Consider the following 19451-nt stretch of genomic DNA (forward strand, 5'->3'; position numbering starts at 1 on the left):
CCATGTTGTCCTTTGGCACCAAGCCTAGTCCGGCCAAAGCAATTATGCATCAACGTCATAAATGCTGATTGTCAGGTCACTACTATGCAGATCTGGTGTCTCAAGTTTATCGTTCATTTATCAAAAAATTAGGAAATATTTAAATGACGCCTTTAAGAGATGTCAGGGTAGACATGTTGCCCCAAAAATACATAAGTTTCACATTTAGCTGATTTAGGTATGAAAAAAATCATGGAAAAGTTTAATAAACTATGTTTAACAAAACATTGATCTTACGATGGTATATATTCCATAAAACATTTAATTTTGAAAAAATCATGAAAACCGCTAATAGAACTACAAATAAAATCTAAAATAGAAGGAGTTCCGCTTTTAGCAGCATGATCGTTGCTTACTTCACAATGTAGGACCTGTTTTAGCCCGCTAAAACAGGTCGTTATATCTGCATTGTGAAGTAAAAATCTAAAATAATAATTACTACAGTATTTCAAAATTACAAAAAAAGTCTAAATAAAACAAATACAAATTTGCATTTTGAAACGGTTACTTGAACATGAAGTTCGGTTCTTTACTTTGGCTTATGGAAAACACCTTTCAAATCTTCTGAATAGGCGACATGTCTTAGTAAACATAGTACCGTACACAAGAACTAACCTCTGCACTGCGTACGAGCTCGGTTGGGTTGGTAGCCTGCGGTACAAACGCAAGTTCCAGACGGGACAGTCCAATTCCCTTCACCATTGCAGTACAGGCCTGCACGGACACCATTTTCCTGCATAACAAAAATGACAGTATGCTGACTTAGTTTGCAAAATGAGTGTTTTTAACATTTATTTAACGTCTGCAGTCATTGAATCAATGTAAAAGGACCAACTTTGGTTTTACTACTTCATAAATTTATGAGAAAAGATTCCACTCAGAGCTACTCTAAGAAATTGAGGGTCTGAATTTTTATATTTTTTAGAAAGGAATCTATGACTACGAAGATATTGAAAACACTGAGTTACGAAGCCTCACGGAAAACGCCAAACTTTCAATGACATTACGTATCTTTACCTAGGTAATTACAGCACATCAAATCAAAATAATAATAATAGTTTAATATGAGCTACATCTCTGGTAACTTACTATTATCGCGTTTCTCACACAGGATCCCTTGGCTTCGACCAATGACGTCATTTGTGGTCCAGAAGTGGTTCGGGCAAAAGTGGCGAAATTCTTTGTCACCTCATCGCAATATTTATAGTATATCCTGACATGCATTAGAGCAACACATGCCCCTGTGTCCTGAACAAAGATATAGTAGTTAACATTTCACTTGCTGGCTTGATGTCTTAGTGGTCAGTGCGTTGCCTCTAAATCGATAAGCATGGGTTCGATGCCCTGTCGGGTCATATCAAATACTTTTTTAAAGCGGAACTGAATTTTGTTTCTGCTTGACACTCGGCAAAAGGAATAAATTCAAGATAATAACGTACACGGCTGCGCCTCTATATGGCTGCACAGATCCTGTCTGCTTTGTAAAACGCTTTGTAAAAAGAATCTGGCAAGACTAAAGCAGGAGTCGGCCAGTTATAAATCGAGGGGTTGGAATGGTATATTTTTGCCTAACTCCACAGCACTGTTTGGAAGTCTTCTTGGATATCAATGATATTTTATTTATTTAATGATATTTATCAATGATATTCACAATGATCAGCTATATTATAAGGGAGCAGTCCAATAAAAAATCTTCAAGCCATTGATTTTTATAGTTTTTTTTCACATTCATTTTAAGCATCCTAGGGGAAGGCTCACTATGATTACTTCTTCTTAGTGAAGAAGCAATAGTGGCCATTGTGAAAAACTGACTTCGAAGTTGGATTAAGCATCAACGCCGCAGTCTGAATATTAGGATGTCTTTTTGCAGGTGTGCTATGACGGATTACAAAGCAAAAATTTACTCTCTCTATTTTGGGTAATTTAAGTTCGTTTCTTGTGGTATTACTGCTCCCTGTATTACACTCAAATGTTTAAACTTAATACCTCAATCTTAAAGGCCTATTACAGGTTATTAAACTATTCAGGTGGAGAAACGTGTGTGCTTGAAGTCACAAGATTGCAAATCGTTACTTGGAAAAAACAATTTTTATACAAAACACAACGATAAAAGTCGGTGGCATGTATTTAACTATTTTTCTCCTAACCCCTGCTTGAAAGGTATGCTTGAAGTAAAAACGCCAGTGAAAATATTGGCTATATTAGGGGTTTGTTCCTTTTAGCAAAGCAAATGAGGCAACCACACTATGACCTTGCGCAATGAATGTAGGAGGAGGAGCATCTGCCTAGTAAGCCCCAACCCAGTGCATTTCTATAATTTACTGTACATGGCTCGATTACAAAAGATTATTCCAATGCAAACATTCGATCATCTTTTGTAAAATCAAAAAAATTGAAATAATAATAAGATTTAAACTATAAGCTGCCATTGAATAAGTTTTTTTTCCAAACATTTTACGTTAATACAAAACAAAACTTAATTAAGTGATATGCATGCAAGCAATGGCCGCACCACCAGAACACTACCGAGTCCAAATTAATAATTCCTCACCTGTATAGCGAGATAGATGCCGTTCTTTGTAATCGGTCCAATGTCGCGAGTTTCGAAGTTGGTCTCGACAGAACCGGGCCCGAATCGTCGGTCGGCAGCTATTGTGTCCACCTGGGGGCAGTTGGATATGTGTAAATAATTTTGTAGTGGTTTTATTTGCAGCCGTAACATTCCCGTTAATAGTGATCAAAACAAAAATATTTTGAAATGGAGTGACAGTTTTGTTTCTCAAACAGTTTTTAAAGATTTGCTACGTTTCGGATTTTTGTGTCGGTGAAACTTCTCGTTTTGTCTGAATAAAGTTTGTTCCAGCGATAATTACGCGGGTGGCTCAGCGGATGACGTCGCTTTTCAATACGGTAATGCGGACCTGGTTCGACACCCGGCTTTAGCTTGTTGTTTTTCTTCGCTTGAGCTTTCACTGCCGAAGGTCTTTACCACTCCAGACTCACGATGTTCCCCGGGCTACACTGAAAGACTTCTAGAGAGCAGCCTGTCTCTGGTTCATCACCAAGTTGTCGATAAACAAACCACTCATCTCTACCCAGGGTGTAATTAATTGTGTGATGAGAATTGCTGAAGGAAAGGCGGTCGCGAGAAAGAAATTGGCCACCCTACTCTCGTTAGTGCCGAAGGCTCAAATGATAAGAACTTATTTCATTCACTGAGGCTCAGTACATTAACTTGATATAGCATCTTTGTTTTACAGTTACCTACTCCGTTTTTCTGCAGCACAGGCTACAAGAAAATCTCGTGCAATCTGCAATGCTGTGCAAAGTGTATACCAGGGGTGGGCAAACTTTTTATCTTGAGGGCCGCATTCAGAATCTGAATTTGTTCGAGGGCCGCAGTATAGTATAATTAAGATTATAAGCCAAAACATCAAATCTAAAATATTCAAAACACAAGTTTTTATTTATTTTTAAAGTGACAAAAAAAACGGAGATTTTATATACAGTAGGCCTACATGTGTTACATAAAAGATATAAAAAAATATTTATCTCAATTATTTATTTGAATACAACCCACATCAAGATAACACTTTGCCAGACGCACTTAGAGCGAATTAAACAGAATCGTGGCCTAACAGAATACATCTGTGAGAGAATTAACATAACCAGAAAAAATGTCGCAATCGCCCCTTTTCTCTCTACCAACACCAAGAGTCTTGGCCTTGATCCAAGACTAAAACGAAAAAGAAAGTCTCATAATGCGACAGGTTGAAGTCAGAAATTTCAATTGTGATGTAATCGGCTGTTTTTAGCAATGGCTGCTTTGATACTAATAATAGCCATCCATTCATGTAAGATCACAATGTGGCTGGGGAAACAAACTACTACAATGCGACAAAAAGACTATAATTTATCTTTATCAAGATGAAGTAGCCTATATGAAGAAAAAGTTTAATTAAGTCATCATAGTAATTAAAATTTTCAAGCAATTTTAGGATGATTTTTTATACAATCGCTTCAGGCTTTCGCGGGCCGCACAGAAAGTTGTTTCGGGCCGCATGCGGCCCGCGGGCCGTAGTTTGCCCACCTCTGGTGTATACCCAACCGCAAATACGAATAACAATGCGTCAGGCTCTGCAACTAAGCCTGTCTTAGCGCCTGGAAGGCATTGTAAGTTTTCAAACTGTAAGGATTAAGTTTTCGATGGAATTCGTCTGTACAATATAAACATAATCTCTATCAATCAACTATTAGAGCCAAGCTGTGGTATTATGATGAATAACCAGAGTGCAAGGCCAGTGGCATGTGTATACTTTAATTTCGAAGTTTGTGCGCATATATAGGCCCTACATTACGATCTTGTACAGTATTAAATCTGCCTACTGTAAAGACAAACCATGAAGGGATCAGAATAGCTAAAATAAGTTTCGTAAGAAAACCTAAACTTTGCATAGCAGTGTGGCTTTTCAGCCAGCTTTACTGAATAAATAGGTTTTCGATGGACCATCACCGCCAGCATACGAGGTAAGCAAGTATAAATACAAACCCCCAAGAAAAAATTTGTCCTGGTATTCTATTACTAACAACACTGCTTGCCAATCAACATAGCTAATTGGATATAAGATATCTTGTAAACTCTAGTCCTGCAGACTCCACAAACAATCACGTTGCATTCCAAACATGACCCAAGCATGTTAAGTTGAAACTTAGAGTAGTCCCACGATAATACAGTTACCCAGTGGGGGCTGAAATTTAACCGTTTAAATTATTTGCTTTCATCAATTCACCCCAAATACATCAGTGCTGATTAAAATTATCGCATTTCAGTAATTTCTTTTCGTCAATATCGTTGCGGCCATAATGAAATGAAGCACTTCTCACGCGTTCTCCAGCGGTTGCGCTGTGAGGTGGTTTGTTGCATTATTTGATTGTTTACATTTGATTCATTCAATATTCGTCTATTACTGTAAAAAATCCGCAGCTTCTAGTAAATGAAATAATTCACTGGCAACTACACTTTAACAACCGCAACTGCGCTTTGTCCATTTTGGGGATGGTTGAAAGTCTCTACAAGTGTGCGAAAGTGCCAGGGTTTAGCATCCAAAAAAGCGTTTTCATTTTCATCCCAATCATGTATATTCTCACAAAAAGATCAGAAATTTCGTAGTTGAATTATTTTTTTTATACTAAATATAAATATCGACGAAGGAAATCAACGGTTTGAGATTTCCCGCTTTTAATTGAAATAATATGACGAGCTTTATCATTCTTTGTGTAATAAAAGAACCTTAAAAACCCTGTGTCCACTATTTGCTTTCATTTATTTGAGCAGTCGTTTTCTTTTGTTGGTTTCTAACATTCAGTTCAAAGCAGGACTCGCTATCAAGAACTCACAAGCCAGATGGCAACTGACAACTTTAACTAATTAACTGTTGAACCAGCGATTGCTTTTTGGGGACCAACATCAAGCGTAAAGCTGTGAGCATAAACTACAGCAGAGATGAGTAAATTTAAAAATTACCAAGCTTTAGAAATAGTGAACCTTTTGTGAAAGCGGAAAATGCTTTATTTTGTTTGGAACTTGAAAATACTACAGGAAGTCTTGAGGTGTATCAAGTCGAAAGTTTTACCTTGACATAAGCGCCTTCTCTCCATGGCGGGAACGTAGACGTCGCCTCGTCTCTGTCTGTTTCGTAATAATACAAGTTGAATGTCTCCTTGCATGTAGCGACGTTATCGACATCTTCGCATGAGCTGTGCAAGAAATTTCAACATAAGTTAATGGAAAATTATTCTTACTACGTTCATTCGATGCAAGAAAACGTTTGTTATGATAGTGGCTGCTTATCAAAATTCATGATTTCCACAACACACATCGGAGAACACAGCACACAGATAGCACAAAAGAACAAAACACACAACGCAAACACTACACACACAGCACAAAACAAGAATACAATACTCATTGGAAACGCAAAAACACAGCAAAAGCCAAACCACAAAACTAGAAATAGCAGCCTAAGACTTCATCAGGTAAATTAAATTTTTACATTGATTTGACGTCTGCAGGCGTTGAATCAATGTAAAAAAATGGTTTTCCAGTTGGGTTATCGTTCGGATTGAAACATATCGTTTACAAAATAAAGTTTAAACCTGGTAGATGCATTCACTTTTGAACCCCACAATTTCACAACAGGTTCAAAATTGTGAGTGAAATAGTTTTCAAGCTCAGCTCTTTCAACTTTAGAACAGTTCTCGAATACTTCCTCCTCTCGGTTGAGCTTAATCCTAAAACACTCTAAACTTTCTACTGTACATCACTTTTGTAAGAAAATACGTAAAAATAAACAGAAAAATACTATTCCAGAGATCAAAACCAATGTAAAAATGACGTATTTTGCTGTCTGGGATACCGGCATCCATTTCTCACCGTATCGTGAACTTGACTTCCACATGGACTCTCCTAGCACCTTGAACAGGAATGTACTGAGTTCGTAGCCAGTTGTTCTGATTTGTTTTCTTTATCTCACAAACCATCAACATCCGACGTTCCTTACCTGATGCATCGCTGCTGCTCACTTCGTGCCACTGCGACGTAGAAACAACATTAAGTTATTAAAAATTAACGTCGTAAATCAAGAATTAATGTTTTTTTTAAGTAAGGTTGGCAGGCCGCCGTTGAATATTTAGTCAGAGGAAAATTTAAAATAATAAATTTTGATAACAGTGATAGAATAATGACACTTTTTAACAAGTTTTAATTTATTTTGGCATCAAAACCAAGGATTTGCTTTAATTTTTGGGGCGCATGACAAAGTCAATGACATTTTCAGTAAAACAACAATTGATTCTACGTCTAATTACACCAACGACGTTAAAAACAACATTGTGTTTTTTTTGCATGAAATGACAATTAAAAACATAAAAACATTTTTGTATAAAATTACATTGGCAGGGTGAAGTTTCCGATTGTGAAGTGTTGTTGTCTGTGAATTGTCCCACACATTAGGTGCCACTGAATGGCGACCTGTCCTTGTAATTCATTGCTCATGCGCACACCCCCATAGTCGAACCAGTGCCACTTGATTTTCCAGTTTCTTTGTTTGTATAGTCAGGCGCTTAACTAACTGAGCTATCGGTTTTGCATTACAACTAAAACAAATCTAACCAACAAGGAAGCCATATGCGCCATTGATTGTCAAACAGCGCCTGTCAGTTTTTCCTTATTCATAATTTACATCTTTACTTTAATATGACGTCGGACGCTTTGTAGTCGGTCGCGGCGCGCGCGATTGTGATGACGTGAGCTCAAACGTCAATTGGAGTAAATCACATCTCTTTTTCACTAGGTTCATCTATGTGCCGATTGGGTTGCTACACCCTTAAAGCAAACAGTGGAAAATTTGACAATAATTCAACTTAGTCAGTCGCTTATCAAAGCGACAACACAGCCCCGTTGAAATGTGTACGAAAACATTAAAATCAAGTCGCTTGTCTTTGTGTTTGACAAATGGCTGACGGTATGTTTGTAAATTATTTTGATAAAATATTAAGTCGGTTCGATCTAACATTACTTTCCCGTTTCATGATGCTAATGAAATGTTTTTTTACGAATTTAATTCACAAGCTTGATGTTGCAGTTTGTTCATAAATCATAAGCAGGCCTTAAAATTTATTTACACACATAACTCCTCAAAACTTGCAATTTTTTTCTTCTTAAAATTTTTTTACTTGCTGAAATTGCAAGAAAAGCGCTTCGTTACAAAAAATAGCAATCACGGTCTGTTTAATGAAGAAAACGACCCTTTATTATTGAGCGGGCAATATGTTTCAAGGAGTTTTACCTAAACCCAGGCTCGTTGAGGATAATTTTGGTCCGGCACCATAAGAGATTCGTGCCCCCATACAAGAAAAGAAAAAAAACAATATATAACTCCAGACCACGCTCCAGAGAACATGCGATGTTTTTCTAGTTCTCAAACCCTAGAAGGACTTCGGGTTTATAAAATGACCTTGGACAGGAGACCAAAAGAACCTGTTGGACCACCTGTCTACACAACTGCCCGGAGAGGTAACTGGTTTGAGTTATGGAGATCTACCATACTGTGTAAACAAAAATATAAATTTCGTGTGCCATTTTTCTTATATTCTCGGTCAAGTGTACAACGTCCAACCGAAAGCCATCAGTAGCTCATCAAAGAGGTCTGCTTAGGCCCTTAGGGAGATAAAAGGACAAAAACTGGTCAGTTGATTGCATACATGATCCAGGTGCCCTACTTTTCAGGCAAAATAAAAGCAACGAAATTTCACAAAAGTATTTACAACTGCTTTGACAAAGGGCTTACCCTTGCCTCTAACGGCCCTAAACAAGAGTAAATCCCCAGTCGTCAAATCTTTAGACTTCCAGCAAATCCTCAGTCAACGTCTTCAGACGTTAAATCAATATAAAAAAGGCAAATTTGCTGACAGGGTCGCAAAACAGTTAGCCACAAATATGAGCATTTCGCTTGCACGGCGTATTGGCGTTCAGACAATGAAAGCTTTCCACATTTGTCTGCCCTCGCTCTTATCGGGAATGACTAAGTCCGAAGCGATGCAGTTGGCAGGGCAACAGTATCATTTTAACATCACTAACACCACTGTTGTCACCTGCATGTGCTACATGATGTCAAAGGTCTTTGAACCAATGAACTTAACTGCTGTTGATCTCTGAGGTGAAAAATTACAGTAAATTTCCATCAATTTTTTGTCAAATATTTTGAAAGATATTCTATCATTCTCAGGTAAAACAATTGTTAAACAGTTCCAAAGGCCACGAATAACTTTTAACGCATTTGTAGTAAAATAAATGTTACTTTTAGGTTGATCAAACGTTGCTCTGAAACTAACAATGAATTTCTTAATGTTTTCTCCTTTCAAGAGAGTGTTTAATATTTCTGCAACGCCCAACCCCAAGAATTTAACCGAGATAACAGGAAAAAGCAATAAAAAGCACGTAACACCAATGGAGCATGACTAAAACCTAGCGGTTTTATCATTTAGCAAACGGTTTTTGGTTATAATTTCAAAAACAAACATTACTCTAAAAAGTATCCGCTTACAAAAACAATTTCATTTCAAAATAACCAAAGGTAGTAAAAAAAAATTTCAGATACTTTTTCAAAGCCGTTTACTTTGTTCAATCAGAAGGAAATTGCTGGAAGTAATAAAAGTCATAATCTTTTGATGATGTTTTTTATAGCAAACAAAATCGAAAAACGAATTTTGATTGACAATCTAATAGGCAACCACTTATAAAGTTGCTGTCTTCTTTGTGCAATTTTGAGAACAAGTTAAGAATACGTTAAGGACTGCTCTCCATTCAGCAGTCTCATGGTGGAATACTTTCCTGACAACAAGACTTCAACAATCAGAAACTTCACTCTTTCAATTGCGGTGACCGGGCCTGCGTCAGTGGTTCAAACCTTTACAGGAATGCAAAACTGCCAGGATTAAGCTCTGCAAGACGCTTTCCCAGTCCGAGGATAAAGATTCAATCAACAACAAACATATCCACGATAGATGCAGCGTGATATAAATACCCACAATTCATCATGTTTCTCTACTGACCTCTGACCCTTGAGACACGGTCCATCCCAGATCGGACAAGGCTGTTCGGGTGTCCAACAAGATTGCTGTAAAAAAATATCATAAAAAAAATTGTTTCGAAATGCAGTGTATAGTATATTGTTTACAGTATACAGTGTATAGTTTCTTAAGTTTACAGTCTATCTTAGGTATTAGAGTATACTTAGGTTTACATTATACAGTGTATAGTTACTTAAGTTTGAACACTTTTGTAAGTCTAAAGCGATCTATCCACCAAAATTAATGGTCATCGGGTAATTCACAAAGTTTTGACAACACACAACAATTACAGATTGTCAGGCTCTATGACGTCTGAGGTTAACGAGGGCTGAGATGACGAAGCAACGACATGGCCGCATTTTAATATTTTTACCTAATACAATTTTTCGAAAAAAACAGGCTTGACGTTAATTACTGCAATTATTGTTAAATGGACAAAAATATTTAACTTTATTGTCACGTCACAAAGAATCAACACTTTCACTACTTTCGATATGTAAAGCAAAGATTTTCGAACTGGGGTCCGTCCATCAATGACTCGCAAAAAGATTATGAAAAAATAATAAACTCGTATGAGTATGCCTAACTAAGGTAAAAAAGAAAAGACTAAGCGGAAGACTAAGACTAACCGGATTTCTGCTAGAAAGCCGCATTGTAGCAGCTGTATGCCACTTACAGGCGTCGGTTTGTCAAAGTTACAATAGGCCTACAGTATACGACAAATTGGGGAATTCAACCAGTTTTTGTCACTTTGTGTAAACCCAGTTTCAAAATTATCAAGCATATGCAAACAAGTTGTTAAATCAAAACATGGGTACATAGAGTAAGTTTTTAAATAAATTAAACCAATTTTGCCAAAATAAACATTTAACGGCCTGTTTCACCATCAGTGGGATCATGACCCACTAGAACACGGCCAAAGATGTTGCTATTTGAGGAAATTTCTAAGAGTCTGAATTGTTACAATCCTAACCATGACAAACCTGTCATCTTCCCATTTCCAGAAGTAAGTAGAATAAGCAATGTTTGCACCTAGACATATTTTTGGTTTATTTAACCGGAGATTAGATATGTACGTTGAGCACAGTTTACACAATAATAATGTAATAGGTAAGACTTTCCAACTGCATCCTAGTTGGAAACTTTCCAACTGCATTCCAACTGTAGTCTCATCATACAGTCGTTAGGTTTTTTGTATAGCAGGATCTTTCGCCAAAACACATATTTTACTTGCAAAATTAAACTCGACGAAAAACAAAACAAACTAAAATTTAAATTGGCACATCGAATGAACAGCTTACAACATACAATTCCCAAAAAATCCTTGATATTTTAAATGGAACATGCAATTGCACCAAACGATGCTACCTCCAAGATGCAGTTGAAAAGTCTTATATATTAAATTGTTATTGTGTAAACTGTGCTTAACATATGTACATAATCTCCGGTTAAACAAGCCAAACATATGTCTAGGTGCAAATACTGCTTATTTTACTTACTTCTGGAAATGGGAAGATGACAGGTTTGTCATAGCTAGGATTGTAACAATTCAGACTCTTAGAAATGTTTTCAAATAGCAACATATTTGGCCGTGTTCCAGTGGGTCATGGTGGGATCTTTAGAAGGCTCTGAGATCATGCCAATGTATTTTACATGGAACCAGTTTGAGAAAATTGATGATCACATTCTTGAGCATATAGATACATTCTTAGGCTACGTTTACATGATAGGCGAAATGAAAATGACCGAAATGAAATCTCAAAGCGGCGTGAAAAAGGTTTTGTTCACATGCCATCTCATTGCAGCGGCTTTTGGTTTCGGGCGAAAGGAATACAGCTCTACGCATGAGTGATTTTCGCGCCTGTAACTAGGCTACTGAGTACGCTGAAAATAAATCTGCTTCTTCTACCAAAAAAACAACAACATAGATTCTACAATAAAACATGCAATTCCAAAGGGAAAGGGTACATTAACCACTACTGAAATATCACAAGTATTTTCAAAATTCTTTTGGGTCAATAGACTGACATCACAAGTTCAGAGCCAATAATTTACTTGTGTTCTTCAAGAATGGACTAGCTTAATTTATTGACCAATTATTTGCTCTTTACTAGTGCATCAGTCCAATGCATGTCTCAAATGATTACAGATGACATTGACAATAAGTCTTTGTGCTCAGTCTAAAAAAAACAGCCAACATTCTAGACTAGTCCCAGTTGAAAATGTAGGCTATATCATGCAGATGGCTGGTTCCAAAACGCAACCAACATTTTAAACCAGTGGAAAAATTCTATTGTTATGACTTCAAAAACAAAACTATTTTATTTATGTTATATTCAAGTTCTTTTTATGTGTTACACTACAAATTACTACACTACCAGTTAACTGACTATAATCAAACTACTAGGGCTAATTTCATTGCTAGGATCTCATTGCGGCGTGTTTACATAGCCGCAACCAGTTGACATCGGTTTCATTTCTGTCAAAACTATCCGATGTGAAATCCAGACCGCCATGAATCTCACTTCGGTCGCCGCGTGTAAACAGATTACGCGTCCACCAAACGAACCGAAATGGAAATCTTTCATTTCGGGCGCAATGAAACGTCATGTAAACGTAGCCTTATACTCTTCTGCTTTCGCAAGTCTGCAGTAGTCTATGTATGTCACATCTATCATCAAGTATGACGTCACAATAAAAGAAGTAGTATTTTTAACTACCGTTTTATGATTATTTTTAATCATAAAATTGGAAATTTTTACGTAAATTATTTCGGCTTTTTCTTTTATAGTTCAGTAAAAAAAATACTTTGAGCCTCAAATTATATCTTTTTGCACGTGTCAATTTTTATTGATAAATGACAGTTTGTTGGCAGACTCTATTGAGCAATCGTGGTTTCCATATGACGTAATGACCCATTAGTCTGGCCGAACCCAATCTATTCCAACCTCGCAAAGATCAATTTAACATTCAGAAACAAAATTTGTCCTTTATAGTTTGGTTAATGGTACAAACCTTTTCAACTTCAAATGCTGGTAAATGTGTCATACTACTCGAAAATAGAACAATTTTTTAAAAGAAAGCGAATTCCCATTGAACGAAAAGGTCGTTTAAAAAATTCATGAAAACATATTTTTCCTATTTCAGAAAATAGTCGATTGCTTTCAAAAATGACGTGCATGTCGATAGAAGTGCATTAAAGCCACTTTGGCAATCTCTACCATTCTCCTCTGGGAGGAAATCCTGTCAAACAATAGGCTAGCTCAAAAAAATTTGCCATGACAAATTTTCTTGATAACTGTTTCTCGGCCATCAACTAACTATAGCAAGCATTGACAGCGATGGATATGTGTTTCGCCCATAAAACTGGGCTCATCAGTTTCGCACACTAATTTACTCCACAGACTCTCGACTGCTGCGTTTTACTAGTCAATTGAGAGTTTGTTGCAAACTATGGACCTACCTAATATTAACATCTTCAGTATAACGTTTTATCTCCCTGGTCGATTTATTAGTAGTTGCTACAGCATCTAGTGTTCTTAGTTCAAATCCAGGCTGAGTCATGCAAAGATATTGAAAATAGTTGTAATTGTTACGTAATAAAGGCTGTGGTGCGGGTGACAAAGACCTAATCGGAAATTCCACACATTGTTCGATTTACATAACCTTCACACTTTTCGCTGTTTCACATCCTGGCAAAAATCCCGTTCATAATTTCGTCTATCACCCGTTACCTAACGTCACGCAGACAAAAATAAATGGTAAAAACTAATCAACTTTAAATGTTGAAAGATCTAAGCATTCATTGTCAAAAGCAGGAAGGAAATGAAAGAAAACAAAGCCATGTCTATTACAGCACAATAGAATCAGGTGTTTCACAGAGTTCTGTTTCACATACCACATAAAACTAAATTTAACTGCGAAGATGAAATAATTTTTAGAAGAATAAAATAGCTAAAGCTGTAAATTTCAAGATTTTGTTTTAGACCAAAATAAAACGTTCTTTTCTGCGATATGAAACCTGTTTCAATTCCACAGCAAGTTGGGAAAGTTAGTTAGTGTTGAGAATATTAAACAAAGTTGGAAACATGACACTTTTCTTTGACATAACTTTGCACGTCTTGACTTTGCTTCACTTTGACGAAAGACATTTACGTTTAGTTGCGAATTTAAATCAAACGACTTGCCACCTAAATTGCTCGAACTTACGAGTTACGAAAGTTTAGCATGATAAAATTTACTTCGAAAAATTTCGTTTTCTTTTAGCACAAAACGCGTTTTCTTAAATTCGCAATGTTTTATTTTAAATTGAATTCTTTGTGAAAGTGCTTTGTTTTATGGAACAATCTTAGTCATTTCTTTATACCTTTACTGCTGCAAGTACATGCCTTCATGTTCTACCCAATATATGACGATCTAACAACAACAAAATAAATAAACAAACAAAAAATATCTATCGCTACTAGCTTGTGTCAACAACAAAACAATCTGTAAAGACTAGATTGTAGTCAGAATGACGCAGCTATGACGTCATAAACAATTCACCTTTTATCAAACACCTTCCAGCCTGCCTCATGTGACGTAATAATATAACTCTGAGGACCCATAGTTGCTGAGGAGTGCATATACGACACTTTATTTCAAGTCTTTCAACTCATCAGCGATAAAATTAAGATTGTGTTAGTTCCTTTCCAAAACTCTTTCATGTGCCGCGGGTACAGGAATTGAATCGGTAAAGTTTGTTGATATTTGAGACGATAAACCCAGATAACCTTAGTTTAGAACAACTAAAAATAAATAAACAATAATCTTAGGTGCCGCAGCTTTGTGTACTTAGCCGATAAATCTTCAAACATGAGACTACAGCAGAATGTAGCCCTTTGCATAAAATAAACAAAAGAAGGTAGAGAAAGACCAAAAAAGTTACCAATAGCTACGGGAGATAGTTTTGTCTTAATCTTACAGCTTCTGTCATGAAGTATGACAAATGTTTGACTGTCTCTCGGCGTTCGATTAAATTACAAACGAAAACGACTATGACGCGTGATAGGAAACGACCAGAAGCAAATTAGTCAGGTAAAAATGCAAAAATCAATATTAGCTTAAAAATGAGTCTGTGTGGTTACAATTTACCTCTTGTTATTTTTTGGCAAAGGGTTTCATGACACCAAAACGTCTTTACAGTTTCAGAAAAGCACAGAAAAGCGTATAGCCCACCAGCTGACATGTTGGTTGTTTTTTACAATGATCCAACGCTGTTGGATCAGTGAAATGTGACAAGGATAATATTGCAATGCATTTATTGTGGTTTATGCATTTTCTAGCTTTTCGTGATTTTTACTTTTTTATCAACAAGCATTTCGCGAGCATTTTAGAAAACGTACAAGGATAAGAGTTAAATTGACTTGCAAAAGCGGTGGTCGAAAATTAATGGTGCGATACTGATGAGCCTAGCCTCATGGGCTAAACCCGATGTCTATCGCTGTCAATTCTTGCTACAATCGCTTGACGAAAAAAAAGCAATTTACATGTCACAAAGTATGTGTGATGGACTAAAAGAGGAAATCATTTGTTTTTCTGCGCTTTAGCCAAGTTTGTGTGACAAAATTGACCCAATCTGACCCCTTCTTTTTTTGCTTATCCTTTCAAATCCATCGGTCATGCTTGACTGCACTTGTATTGCCTCAACATTGCTTAACGTTGGATTAGCTTGAGCTTAAGAAGGTGAAAATTAAAATTTAATCGCTTTAGGCGTTTCGCAACGCAAAGGGTAATTGTATGACAAAGTTAAAATCCAGGTGTACGTGAATGTTTTATTTAATTGAGACTTTGTGTTTAACTTCAATTTTCGCAATGATTGTTCAAAAATCAAAGATGTTAGTGCTGTAAAAGCTTTACAACATTAACTACGCAAACATTATTGTTCTTTGATCGAGTCTTCTAAATTTGGTTGATACGCCACAGATTGACACATTCTTGTGCGACGAAGTTGTATACTGAAAGGTGATATTTACTGCCCTGGGTGGTTAGCTGAAGGCACACAAGAAAATGGCCCGCTGTGTGGGGCTTCGACAGTAGCGGCGCCACGGGGTGGACTGGGGTGGACATGTCCACCCCAATCCTATTTAGGGTCAATTTTGTAATTCGTCGAGATCCGATGAGAAAACTTGGGGGTGTATGTAGGGGGTTAGGGGTGCCTAGTGACTGCGTCATGAATTAATTTCAACTTCTTACGTATGAATTACTTTGGCAGCATTGACACACGTAGCAATGAAGAATCTTCATTGTTATCGCTCTGTTGTATTGATTGATTGCAGTCTAATTTTACCATTTTGAGGTGACGGCTTTTATCACAGCTGAGACAAAAGCTTTGAAAGACCTAATAGGCAAAGGTTTTGGTGGGGCCACCAACATGTCAGGCAAGGATGAAGGTGTTCAGCAACACATAGTTGCAGCGGGTGCCAAACTGTCAGTACATTTTCATTGTTTTGCACACCGATTAAAGCTTGTGCTTGGACACAGTGTTGAAAACGTAGCAACAGTCAAAACAATTTTTGAAACAATTGTTAACATCTACCACTTTGTAGACTGTTCCCAAGAGACATTTTTTGTGTAAAGAGCATTTGAAAAAGGAGGGAATCACGTCTGGAAAAAATGCATTGTAGCCTACTCGTTATCTGATAGGCTACTAGATGGTCTGCACGTTCAAATGATCTGGATGTTGTTATTTATGTAGCCTATATCCAGCACTGCTGTCACCAAATGTCAAACGAAGGTAATGGTGTAGCTACTGGTTTGTTGTTCCGCATCAAGCAAACTGAATTTGTTACTGCTAGTCTTAGGGTGCAACCTAATTCGTACCCTGAACAATTCGTACCCTGAAAAGATAGAGAGAAAAAATTAAAAAAGCCGAAGTCGCTGATCGGAGTTTCCGCAAACATTTTAAAAGGGTTAAGGGTTAGGGTTGATCGGAGTTTCCGCAAACATTGCTTTGGCGGAGTTTCCGCCAAATTTACCAAATCAAATTGCCAGTGAAACCACCACGCCGGCTAAGCGATGCCGCTACCCACCAAGCCATTTCCGAGATGGTCAGGTATAATTGATAGGTTGCAACAGTTTTCCGTGGAGTGAATCTGAATCCATTACAGAAAAGTTAAGAAGAGATTTTTCTTTATCCTTTTGACACAATGCTAAATGAACTTAAAATGCGTTACTCGGATCAAGCATGTGAATTAATGTCAAATGCAGCTGCATTTTATTTCACGCACATGTCTCCATCAAATTTGTTTTTGCCTTCACTTTTGAAATTGTGTGGACAAAACGATCTTAAATCATTTGTACAGCGATTTGTTTCAAATTATTGCTATTTTTGCTCATGACTGTGGCATCTTGTGAAAGTATCCCAGCAAAGTTAAGACAATAAACTATTATTATCTGCGACCTGCTATGTCATCACAAAGACTGGAACATCTGGTGCAGATCAGCAGTGAGCGAGATATTGCCGATAACACTGGTCCTCAAAAATTGGTGAAAGCTTTTAAACTGACCTGCGAGCGCAAAATAAAACTTTAGTGCATAGTGATTCTTAACCTATGGCTATGGGTATTATTGGGTAATAGCCAGGTTTTTTTAAATTCTGTTTAAGGGCCACCCAATAAATTTTTATGAGGCCGCCTATCATTGCAGCAGCTCCATGACATAAAATAACAACAAGCTTGCTAACATCAAGATCGTAGTCAACAATTCTATGGACCGCAGAGGAAATGCATGGGAGCGTTTGGCCCCATTCTATTCTTTTATTCATAAATTAAAGTGCGCTCAATGGAAAACGAGCTTTTGCTCCCTTTCAATTTCCTTTGTTTATTTTTCAATAAATTTCACAACCGAGCTGCAGTGAGTCACATCGCAATTGGTAATCTTAGTGACTATACTTTACGGTAGTATATTACCTTGAAATATTTTTGTCCACCCCACTCATTTTTTGCTGGCGCCGCCCCTGGGCTTCGATACCACAAATACATGTTACTGGTAACAGTGTTGCAATAGACTAATCAGCAATCATACAGTCATCTCAAGTAGCCTACAGCAATTTAGCTGCAACCTACAGGCCAACTTGTTGGAGAAATTGCTTTGTGACATTGTGAGTATACCGTTTCTGCTTTTCAATCATGTTTGCAAGACAGAACGCATAAGTAATTAATCTTCCAATTACACCAAAACAATTTTCTGTCGAATTCCTTTCAGAAAACAGCTGTACAAGAGCACACCTTGATTAACTCATCATTTAAAGTCAGCATATTCAATATAAACCTAGGATTACGCGCAATTGGCAGTGATAGGATTAAAGGATGAATAAATCATGCGAAAACTCCCCATTTGTAAAGGTTCATCGCCATCAATGCATTGGTGTGCAGTGCACTGTTGCCTTCCATTTACTCTCTACAGGTGTCCCAATTAAGGGTTGTTTTTCATTTACAATTATTTTTGAGAAATCTTACATGTAATTATTGTTGTTTAAAGGAAAATTAACGTTGCACGGCAGTAAGTATGACATCCATCTATCCCTTCAGACCAGCTCATTAGATCAGGCAACCTCCATTGTTGCTTGATTGATGATAAGCCTTTCAATAAACAAAGTGGAGGCAGAGAGCGGTGCAAAAATGCATCAACGAATTGAAATCCATCAACTGCACCGCAACAGGTTGAACTCAGATCACTGGTAATCAAAATGTGAAAACAAAAAACATGATATTTGGACTAAGCGGCTTAGCTAGGACTGGAGGAATAAAAGTTTCTGAACCAAAGTTACTCCAACGTTTTTGAAGCAAGGCAAACTTTTAATAAACAAACAATAATTAGACCAAAATTAAAACGATATTGTTAAAGGATACACGCTAAATGGAGGTATTAATCAATAGCATAGCTTTATATTACAATTCTCGGCTAATTCTATGATAGTAGCTTATACCGTCACACATTTATAACAGACCTGCGCAATAGCCTACAGCCCTACACTTGGTTTCAATCGTCACTTAGAATATCTTTATCAGGAGAACAATCAGAAAAAATCTTTTAAAATATCACAACATTTTGCATCTTTTAATGGCTAATATTTCCACAAGTATTTAATTTCAATGTTTTGATGCCTTTCAGTAATGTATTCAACGCATTTTTTGCAGCATGGGGCAAACATAAACAAAACCGCACAGACATTTTGGGTGAGTTGAACAAACATGCTCTTGCACAAGCTTCAACCACAAGATCGGCAAGAGAAGCAATGTCGAGACCCAAACAAAAGCAAACACTCAAAACAATGTTTGAAGCAAATTTGAAAAGATTCTGAAAAGTGTAATTAACCCAGCACCATGGCAAATTTCTCAAAGATGATGAGCGTTTGGTAAGAATTTTAGATGGGGAAATTTTCTCGTTTCATGAGATGCAGAAATTGCACGAGGTTTCTATCCGTGCGTAGATTTGGAGTAGATTGAAAAACCGCAATTGGATTAACGCATTCGTTGAGGAAGAGAATGCTGCTTTTAAATCCAATTAAAAATCTTTTTGTCAAAGTGCAGTGATTTACGTATAAACTGCGCTGTGCGGCAGTATAGCGTCCATATTACGAAGAAGCAATGTTAAAAATGTTGACCGTATTTCGCCAGTTTTCTTCGAAGCCATTGTTCTAAAGTTTTTGCTTTTTCAAATTGGCACAGTTTCAATATGGACAATGTACAAGCTTGTATGAATTCGCTACGACCAAAACATTCTTAAACCAAAAAAAGCTT

General features: G+C 37.0%; 1 protein-coding gene across 2 annotated transcripts in view; it reads right to left on the reverse strand.

Annotated features, from left to right (window-relative positions):
- Window positions 1–19451, reverse strand: part of LOC145767545 (ephrin type-A receptor 4-B-like) — a 40102-nt gene that overhangs the window by 16223 nt on the left and 4428 nt on the right. For both annotated transcript variants that reach the window (XM_082579387.1, XM_082579386.1), the window contains exons 2-7: window positions 9652–9716; window positions 6473–6630; window positions 5673–5796; window positions 2591–2701; window positions 1129–1287; window positions 655–772 (exon numbers count right to left, since the gene is read on the reverse strand). In XM_082579387.1, the coding sequence (XP_082435513.1) occupies window positions 655–772; window positions 1129–1287; window positions 2591–2701; window positions 5673–5796; window positions 6473–6630; window positions 9652–9716 (735 nt within the window). The remainder of the gene's footprint in view (window positions 1–654; window positions 773–1128; window positions 1288–2590; window positions 2702–5672; window positions 5797–6472; window positions 6631–9651; window positions 9717–19451) is intronic.

This window comes from Aplidium turbinatum, chromosome 3 (genome assembly GCF_918807975.1).
Source record: "Aplidium turbinatum chromosome 3, kaAplTurb1.1, whole genome shotgun sequence".
NCBI lineage: Eukaryota > Metazoa > Chordata > Ascidiacea > Aplousobranchia > Polyclinidae > Aplidium > Aplidium turbinatum.